At 48.2% G+C, this 9,411-nt stretch overlaps 2 protein-coding genes across 2 annotated transcripts; both read left to right on the forward strand.

Moving 5' to 3' along the window:
• Window positions 1–870: 870 nt before the first annotated feature.
• LOC138119238 (macrophage migration inhibitory factor-like) lies at window positions 871–5,023 on the forward strand. The gene is made up of 3 exons (XM_069030867.1): window positions 871–1,045; window positions 3,447–3,619; window positions 4,296–5,023. The coding sequence occupies exons 1-3, from the start codon at window positions 938–940 to the stop codon at window positions 4,360–4,362; spliced, it is 348 nt and encodes a 115-aa protein (XP_068886968.1). The 5' UTR covers window positions 871–937; the 3' UTR covers window positions 4,363–5,023.
• Window positions 5,024–6,674: 1,651 nt separating this feature from the next.
• Window positions 6,675–9,057, forward strand: LOC138119355 (macrophage migration inhibitory factor). The gene is made up of 3 exons (XM_069031114.1): window positions 6,675–6,897; window positions 7,801–7,973; window positions 8,790–9,057. Exons 1-3 carry the CDS (start codon window positions 6,790–6,792, stop codon window positions 8,854–8,856), a joined length of 348 nt encoding a protein of 115 aa, XP_068887215.1. The 5' UTR covers window positions 6,675–6,789; the 3' UTR covers window positions 8,857–9,057.
• The last annotated feature ends 354 nt before the right edge of the window (window positions 9,058–9,411 follow it).

The raw sequence follows: 9,411 nt of genomic DNA on the forward strand, positions 1-9,411 counted from the left end.
GAAAATGGACTCAGTACAAAAGCTCTTAACTCAGAAACTACTGGGCATAAAGACACCCATCACTTTTAACATGGAGACATCCTCAAACCCTTTATTTTACCCCCATTAGCATTTTCAGCCTGCTTTCCCCACATATCTTGCTGTGAACACCCCCTACCAAATGCCATATGACCCCTCTAAATCACTTCTCTCATGTAAGGCCTTCTAGGCAGCAGTGAGAACTGATCCCAGCTCTGCCACACACTCCCTCCACTCTGGATAAAAGCTGCTCATGTCAGAAAGCCAGTGGATTTCCTGTCTCTCAGGAGTTATGACTGTTATGGAACTATTTGCACAACAAAGGAGCAAGTTGAAAACAAGCCTTCTCTGAGCATGCAGCATCCAGTGCTCACCACAGTGGAAAATCAAGACCCTGATTTTTAGGCATTTTTGTCATGACAGTCATGGTTCAGGAAAGGTCTGCACAACATGTCACTGGGGGTTTTCTGTTATGGTCTGTTCCACAGAAAGAGTTTCAGACCTCACAACTGAATCATCCATCCAATTTTTAAAAGTAATTATTAGACTTGCATAAAGAGGTGCATTACGACCTACACTCAGTCTCTGAAACACTTGCTTTTTCACTGGTTTCACGGTCAGGCTGTATCCAAAGATGAAGTGTCGTTTTGGATGCTTTGGTTTCCAGAGTGCAAAAGCCAGGTTCCCTCCCAGGAGACAGTGCCTTGGCAGTCTGTGTTAGCAGTCTGCAGATGGCACATTCAGCCTCACCTCTCCTGAGACACTCCCACCCCTCTCAATGCACCTGCCAAAGGTATCACTGACTATTTAAAGGCTCCTGAGGTGTTTACTAGCACAGTGGGCTGAGCCAGCTTGTGGAGAGTTAGAAAGAAGGCTGTGCACAGGGTGAGCTGAAAAAAAACCTGCTTGTGATCCAAAGATGCCTAAATTAATTGTTAACGCAAATATAAGCAAGGATAAAGTTCCAGAATCTTTTGCAGGGGAGCTCACCCAACAATTATCAAAAGCATTGGGCAAACCAGCACAGGTAAGTCCATTTGCTGAAATGTTTTCCTTCTTTAGTCAGCTGTACCTATGCAATGAGCTGTTTCTGAGTGATAGCCTCGATAAACTAATATACCTAATGACTCACCAGTATTTGCGGTCTTCTCTCTGGGAGAATATTAAATACTTGTTTGCTGTAACTTAGTTTTATTGAGGTCACAAAACACTGAATTATTCAAACTATCTTTGTGTAGGATGATATTCCATGTAGTTATCTGTGTAAGTGAAGACACTGGATGCATGTGGTATGTGTCCACAGGTATCTCTGTGAATACCTCTCAAGAATCTGAAAAGCAAACCTCACCCTCAACTGCCTTGCTGAGTCCTGTTGAATAAGTGCCTGTTATCTGCCACCAAATTGCCTGTAGCCTAGTGGTTACAGTTGAAGTAAAAAAATTATTTTTTCAGCTTGCTTGGACATCTGGCAAAAATATCTATGTGGCATCATGCTATTTGTAGTCAAAATACCAGAGTAAAAGCTGTCTGCTCGTTTCACTACCAAACTGGAGGGGTTTTACCTGCCAAAACATACAGCAGTACGCTACTGAGGAAACGTACTGAAATACTGGTATTAAGAGTCTTATAAGGATTTATAGGGCTATTATTTTCTTAATACTGACTGGTCACTAGTCACTGTATCAGTTGAAGATTGTTGAATATGAAAAACCAAAAGAAAACTTCTCTAGAGAGCTGTAAACTTCATAACATGAGCTATACCTCAGTTGCTGTAGCAGCAGTAACTTCAGTGATTTGGCTACAGATCTGTAGCAGCTTGGTTAAGCCCCCTTTCTGCACATTAACTACCCCATTTTCAGAAAATGTTTATCTTGCTTTGGGAGTGATGCTTTGAAATCGTAGAAAGAATGAAGTTTTGGTGCCTACAGAAAGGACTCTGAGGGCTTCCCAGCAAACGTTTCTCTATGTACTGGGACACCTGAACACATGAAATTCTTATGTAAAACTAATATGTTCTATCCCTCTTTAAAAAAAGCCAACAATTTTATCAGTCTAGCAAACAAGTGCTTGCTGTTGGGGGGGCGGGGGGTGTGTCAGCTGGTGGTTCTTGCATAACAGCTTCTGAATATAAAGCTAGAGGCCAGGGCTGGGATGCAGCTGGAACAGGTTTGTGCAGCTGTGTGGAAGGGATATGTAATGGGACTTAGAAATATACAGGGAATAACAAAGAGATTTTTCTGAAGGGGACATACAAGTTCTTCGTGACAAAGGAGGCAATAGGAAAGGGAGAGTCTCTTAGTTATAACACAGAAAGAAGGAAAGGATTAGGGTGGGCTGGAATGCAGAGCTTTCCTCTCACAGGAAACTGTACCATTTGGGAAAAATACTGATTTTCAATCAAATAGGGTTTTTTCCTACTGGAAGAACTGTTTCAAATATTTTCAAACTGCTCTAAGAAGAAAATAACGCTGATTAATTCTTCAACTTGATTTTTCTTTTAATCACGATAACCTACTTCCTGGGTAGATGTTAAAGGCATGGATGTACCTACATTTGGCATAAAGTCGAGAGCACATGGTGTCCAGACAGGGGAGAACAGGGCCAAGCAAGTGGGACCTCAGCAGGATCTCCTTGGCTTATTCTGTACTGCTGTGGTCTGATGCACCTTACACGCAAACAAACTGTAAATGATGGCCAAGACTAATTACCCAGACAACTCCTGGTACTCAGGCTAGCTTGTTTTATCCAGAGGGTTGATTGCTGCCGAGTTTCAATGATGCGCTGCTAATAAACGTGGGTAAGAGCAGCACAGAAGCCAGATGAATGCCAAAGGAACTGATCCCTAGATTCCCCAGTGTGTGGACCTGACACTGTGTATTAGCAGCAGGGAAAATCGCAGGCTAGTCATTAATATTAACATAGATACTTTCTCCTATTTTTCCTGATATCAAGAACAAAAGTAGGATTAGGCCGTATTTTGTTTAATGACGGGGATGTTGATTTAAACCTCTGTTGTGTCAGTTCACATTTACCTCAGCAGTGAAGACTGCAGCAGGAGCCAGTGAGGTGCAAAATCTCTCTGGAATGCAATGTGGCAGCAATGCAATTGCACACTCCCCTCGCCCCTGACCTTCCACACAGGCAGGGAGAGCCTGGTGGCATGGAGGAGGTGCTGCAGATATTATAGGTCACTGAGCTCCTGGAGCATCTGGACTGGGAAGCCAAAGCACTATGGCCTTTGACACGGCAGTGAATATCTTGGAGTAGAATGCAAATCTAGACAGTAAGATGTCAACAAATGAAAGACTTGCATATGAAAATCATGCATCTATTTTCAGTGCAGTTTAGGTACATAAATACCTTCCTGGATTTTCAAAACTTTTCTTAAAGTGGCAAAGAAAATAACATTCATTTTCTTCTTCCAACAGTATGTAGCAATACAGATCTCTCCTGATCAGGTGATGTCCTTTGGTGGCTCCACAGATCCTTGTGCTATGTGCTTTCTCTACAGCATGGGAAAGATAGGGGAGCAGGAGAACAAGGTCTACTCCAAATTGCTTTGTGACCTGCTAAACAACCAGCTGAAAATACCATCTGACAGGTGAGGTCATACAGCAATTTTTCTGACTTGACTTTCCACAGACTGTTAAAACTATTTATCCCAGGCTGGTCCTTTGGTGCTCTCTTATTAATGTGCTGATTGAAGAGGCTAAATGCCAAGTCAACTGAGCAACTCCCCAGCTAAAGAGAAGAGAGGAGCAATTGCATGACCTGCAATGCTGATGTCCAGAAGCTGCAGAATTCCTTGGTTAAAATGATGTAGGTTCAGGCACTGCATGTGCCAGAGATATCATGTGCAAAAGACCAGGTACAGACACAATAACTCAGTGTTATTATATTGATAACTCGAGTCACATGTACCAACAGTTCCCTACTGCCCATAGGGTACAAGTGGAAGTGTATTCCAAGAGCTTCCACTTACATAAAAGCCCTTCTAGTCCTTTCCCTGAAGGTATGTCATTCTGCTCCAGAAATGACTGTAAATAAAGTACAGTATCCTGACAGCTTCTTAAACCAAGAAGTAGAAAAACACTAGGAACTCCAGAATGCAAGTAGGTGAGGCACTAAAAGGTGCAGGAGGAAGGGAGTGTAAGGCCTGAGAAGTAAAAAGTCCTAGGGGAGAGTCTGCAGCATGGCTGTGTCCTGTTGCAGGAGCACCCTGACCAGACTGCAGCACTCTGCTCTCAGCAGCTGACGGTGCCTGTCTTCCCTTCCAGGATCTACATCAGCTTCTTTGACATCAGTCCTGGCAATGTAGGCTGGAATAACACCACCTTTGCTTGAGGTGCCCTGGGGTGGTAACAGCTTATTCCTGAACGCTCGCCGTGGTTTCAGAATGGCAGTTCTAGTCACCTTCTGGTATCTGCCAAATGCAAAAGGCATTGGTACCTCAGTTGCTGCTACCCACTGCTGTTTAACATCTTGCCTGCTGCTGAAATAAAAGTAAAAATACAGCAGAAACCTTATGACTGAGACCTTCCTGTTACTCTGGGAAGACCTGCAGTTGAGATGGAGGGTGCCTTTTCAAAATACTGCTAACAGAAGCTTCTCTTTCAAAAAAAGTTTAGTCACATGTGAAGATGAACATTCCATTTGCCTTTGCCCTGTCCATGCTCAAGAGTCAAATTTCAAGAGAACTATCTTGACCTGGTTTCAAGATCTATTTAATTCAATAGATGTGGCTATAAATGTTGCACGTGGACCTCCATCTCAAAGGAGGAAAGATATGATTACCTCTTATTTAAAAGGGATGGATTGCAGTCCAGGTCCTCTTTAGGCCTAACACTACAGGGATATCTAACTGATTAGCAGAAAAACTTGTGCTGTGTCCCAGGGCTCGGCATAAGCAGAGGGAGTGAGTGGAAAAAACCACTGTTCGCTGTTGTGCCCTCCCCTTTTCATCCATTGAGCAATTTGTAGTGACAGTGAAGATTAGAGCACAGCTCAGAATGAGGCAGAGGCACAGCAAGCCAGAGTAAGCCATTCCTAGGGACTGAAATGGTGAATTAATTATGAAAGGAAGATTTGCATATAAATATTTATTATTTAAGCCCTTGGTTAGATAAGATCATTTGCTTCCAAAGTGAAATAAAAGATTGAGTAGAGATGTTTCCTGAAATTCTACAGTTAAGTGTATTGTGACTCTTCTGGAAGAGCAAACCTTATCACACCCCTATTCTGAACTCTATTGTAAACATTGCATTTTGTCCCTACCACAGCTTTGCTTTGCAGCCAAAGCCTTTAAATACAGACCTGCACCTCAACCTACAAAAATGCTTTGTTGGGATAACAAATGGAAGCTGCTTTGGTGAAAGCTTTTTTTTGGTTAAGTAAGCAAAAGAGAATGAAATTGCAGATGTCTCTCCATTGTGTGGCAGCACAGCCAGGGGCTGCCACTCTGGGCCTAGCAGGCCACAGAGCAAGCACACCAGTGGTGACATTGCTCTCAAGATTTTCTCCCTGCAGAGGTAAAATTCCCACCCTACCTCCATGCAACAAATCTGGGAGGCAAGTAGGTGAGAGGAATACGTGGGACTATGCAATGGCAGGAAGCTGAGGATATCAAAGGGAGGAAACTTAATCAGTTCTTACCTGCTGTTCTTAAGCACCGTTAATCACTAAAAAAGGAAGTGCTCCAGTTCCCAGCATTATAACCTGTGTCACTCCAAAGCATTCCCATGTAACACCATCCCTTACTCCTCATTCAGGGCTATGTGTGCTCACATGTGTAACGTGTACGTATGGTCAAGCTCTCTAGCAGCAGCAGTGCATGATTCCTGTGTTTGAAACGTCTGGGTGGAGAGGGCTCCGGGCCTGATCCTCTTTAGCCTCCTGTGAGTCATTTCGTGCAGCAGAGCAGCGCTGCCGCCGTCGGGGCAGGCAAGAGTCTGGGGTGGGGAGCTGCGCCCTGGCGGCCTACGTGCATCACATCACACAGCCCAGCACATGGCTCGGCTCTGCTGCCTCTAACCTCCGAATAGGCACGCACCAGTTCATTCCTAAGCAAAACAAAAATCACTTCTGCCTTTTTCCAGTAGAAAAATATTATGCGAAAATGGGGATGCTGAGGAGCAATAGGTAATTTTTAATTTGACTGAAATACGTTAGAGAGTAATGAATATGCCAGCAAGGCAGACGTTTCTGCTTACACCGAGGCAAAGCTGTGCACACAATTAAAGCAAAATCGGTACAAATGTTACTTTATTTTGCAAAAGAAAAAAATCCCGGAGCCAGGGCCAGGATCCCTTTTTGCAACTGCCAAGCTAAGGCTTATATCCCTCTCTGGCCCTGATCCTGCAGAAGCCAGTGGGAGTGCTACAGCGGTCGTATCACATACGCTGATATCAGGTTATTTATGAGCTGCCCAGCGTGCCCGGACTCCGCTCCAGGAAGGAGCCTGCAACAAACCCTAAAAAAATGTTCAGTGGCAGCAGCAAAGCCAGAATAACGGCGGAGCGGCGTAGACCGCTGGCCGAGAGCCTGCTGCGGGAGGGAGCTACACGCCGCAGCGGAGACTGCAAACCAGGGCACTGGTGTGCGTGCGTGTGTCCCCGCCCCGCTCCCTCCCCTCCCCGCCGGGCGGGGCCGCTTTACGTCCTGTGCGGCCCCGCGCACTAAAAGCGCTGCCGACGCCTGCGTTGCTCCACTGTGCTGGTCCCGCCGCTCGCTTAAGGTCTCATCGCTGGCCCTGCCGTCCCCGCCGCCGCCACCATGCCCATGTTCACTATCTACACCAATGTCTGCAAGGACGCCGTGGCCGACAGCCTGTTGGGCGACCTCACCCAGCAGCTGGCCAAGGCCACTGGCAAGCCCGCGCAGGTGAGGGCGGGTGGCGGGGCCGCCCCGCGCCGGGAGCGGGGCGAACACGTGCGCGGCGGAGGCTCGGCGGGCCCGGCGGGAGGGGAGGCGCTGGCGGGGCGGGCCTGGGGCATCTCCGCTCCCTCGCCCCCTGAGGCGGGCGGGCGGCGGCCGCCGAGGGGAGCAGCTGCGGCACAACGCGGCGGGGGCCCCGCTGCTTCGGGGGAAGGAGCTTGCGCCCGTTCCACCTCGCGGCGCAGAGTCTCCCGATGCCCGGCCCCTGCCTGGAGCAGCAGCCGGGCCTGCAGGAGCGCGGCGCTCACGTAGCCGGGGATTGTGCTGCGCCTGTGCTGGCGGTCGGGATTCGAGCAGCGGAGCCGCGCAGTGGCACGGACTCACCCGGGCAGAGGCCCGGATAGACCGAGCGCTCCGGGCGGCTCCTGGTGGTTCAGCCATCCGACACGGCCCCTCTTGGGCCGCACCGCAGCAGCCTCAGGAGCCGGAGCCCGATAAGACCGAATCGCTGCCGGGCTCTCCGTCAGGCCCGCCGTCTCGGTCCGTGATTTGGGGATGTGAGCTCTGGCACGCAGACACGGTTTTTGGGCCTTTATCTCGCTCCGCCCCGTGCGGTGGCGAGGCTGTGGCGGGCAGGAGTGCCCGTGTTGCCGGCGGCTTTGTGCACACACAACCGCGTTCCTAAAGCTGAGAGCCGGGCCGAGGGCCCCGCGGCCCCCAGGGCCGTGCCCCCCGTGGGGGCTGGAGGGCCTGAGCCTCCCCTGGGTCTAGGAAGTGCGCAGAGGGCAGCACTGAAGAGCTGCCTGACCCCAGTACAAAACTGCCCTGTTTAGAGCTGGTACCCAGAGCAAATTTACGTCAGGAGAGTGCAGTTCAGATAGCGTGTAACTGAGTGTTTCCCTCCCGCAGTACATAGCTGTGCACATCATACCTGACCAGATGATGTCCTTTGGGGGCTCCACCGATCCCTGCGCACTCTGCAGCCTCTACAGTATCGGCAAAATAGGAGGGCAGCAGAACAAGACTTACACCAAGATGCTGTGTGATCTGATCTCGAAGCACTTGCATGTATCTGCAGACAGGTAAGGCTGGGACACAGTGTAACCATATTTATCTGGCTTTCTGAAACTGCTTTGGGAAGTTTATTTAAAAATACAAAAAGCCAGGAATAACTCCATGTGTTTTGGAAAATACCAAGTGATTGCTTGTAGCATTTTTATGTCCACATAAGAGTTTGGTGCCTGCCTCTTTCCCTGGAGAGTCCTCTGTTCAATAGCTTTCTGCTCTGAGAGTATAGAAAAACACCGGAGCACTGACAAGTTGCCCAGTGTGTCTTTTGCCTCTGGGGTGTGATGTCTTTTCCTCTGGTGAAGCAAGGCTGAAAACACAAGGAAAGACCAGTAACAGGCTGGAGCTGAGAGACAAAAGTAGAAGCCAGCAGGCTGTGAACAGCTCCCTTGCAGGCTGCGAAGCCTCAGGAGAGGGTTTGTGTGCCAGCCATGAAGGATGGGAAGAACCTGGTGCCATGAGGGTTGGAAGGGAGACTTGCAGAGCCAGGCCTGAGGGCCTGCTTAACTCTTCAAGGCTGCCAGTCTGTGTGACACATGTGAGGGACTGCAGCGCTCAGAAACAAAAGGGATTAATCTCCAGAAGTTCTTGACAGGCTGCTAAACAAAAGCTGTCTGGTATCTGGACAGTTCCTGACTGCAGAAGAAAAGTACAATTTTGAGGACTGAGAAATATTGACTGTTTGGAGGCTCCACCAGATTTTTGGTAAAGATGAAGCTTGATGTTTTTTCAAGCAGAAGAATGGAAGCACTGTCCCCTGTTGTGTTGTCATGACTTACATAAATCAGTTAATAAGGTCATTGTTATCTCCTCCTTTACCTCTTCTGCAGGGTCTACATCAATTACTTCGACATGAATGCTGCCAATGTGGGCTGGAATGGCTCCACCTTTGCGTAGAGCTCTCCCGTCTGTCTGAAGAGGCTGTTCCTGGACCTCCCCTCACCCTGCCCTGTAGCAGAGACCACAGCACAAACGGCCCCGTGTTGCACTTTGTGCACTCTCACAGATTGATGGCTCCTTGCTAGTGTGTTTAAATATTGCTGCTTCAACATTCCTCTGTTTTCTCTGTGTAGAAAACAAATAAAGATTTAGAATTAAGCTGTGTGGTGTAGGCTTTGGCAGGTTGGGGGTGGAGTTGGGCAATTGCTAACATGTCTGTTTCACTCTGATCCTAAAGCAAACAAAAGGAATATTTTGGGTTTGCCCGTGTTTCATAGACACGGCGTTTCATGCTATGGTGGTGGTGCCTGGGGCTGGTTCCTGACAGCACTCCACTGATTTTTACTTTGCTGTGTCCCAGAGGCTCTAGGTGTGTTCCAGGCTGCTTGTTGCTCTGAGGTTTGGTTTTGGATTGTGTCTGCCATTGCCACAGTGGAAGCAGTCCTTGGACTAGCCTTGTGCCTGCTGCTTCAGGGCATCTTTCCCCTGTGCCACCTGTGTGTGGCCAAACAA

This window comes from Aphelocoma coerulescens, chromosome 15 (assembly GCF_041296385.1).
Source record: "Aphelocoma coerulescens isolate FSJ_1873_10779 chromosome 15, UR_Acoe_1.0, whole genome shotgun sequence".
NCBI classification, from domain to species: Eukaryota; Metazoa; Chordata; class Aves; order Passeriformes; family Corvidae; genus Aphelocoma; species Aphelocoma coerulescens.

Bases quoted from the DNA above. Each gene is read 5' to 3' on its own strand.
- LOC138119355 (XM_069031114.1), top strand. From the start codon at position 6,790: ATGCCCATGTTCACTATCTACACCAATGTCTGCAAGGACGCCGTGGCC. The intron at 6,898-7,800 runs GTGAGGGCGGGT...TCCCTCCCGCAG, and splicing joins CCACTGGCAAGCCCGCGCAG to TACATAGCTGTGCACATCAT. The intron at 7,974-8,789 runs GTAAGGCTGGGA...CCTCTTCTGCAG, and splicing joins TTGCATGTATCTGCAGACAG to GGTCTACATCAATTACTTCG.
- LOC138119238 (XM_069030867.1), top strand. From the start codon at position 938: ATGCCTAAATTAATTGTTAACGCAAATATAAGCAAGGATAAAGTTCCA. The intron at 1,046-3,446 runs GTAAGTCCATTT...TTCTTCCAACAG, and splicing joins CATTGGGCAAACCAGCACAG to TATGTAGCAATACAGATCTC. The intron at 3,620-4,295 runs GTGAGGTCATAC...CTTCCCTTCCAG, and splicing joins CTGAAAATACCATCTGACAG to GATCTACATCAGCTTCTTTG.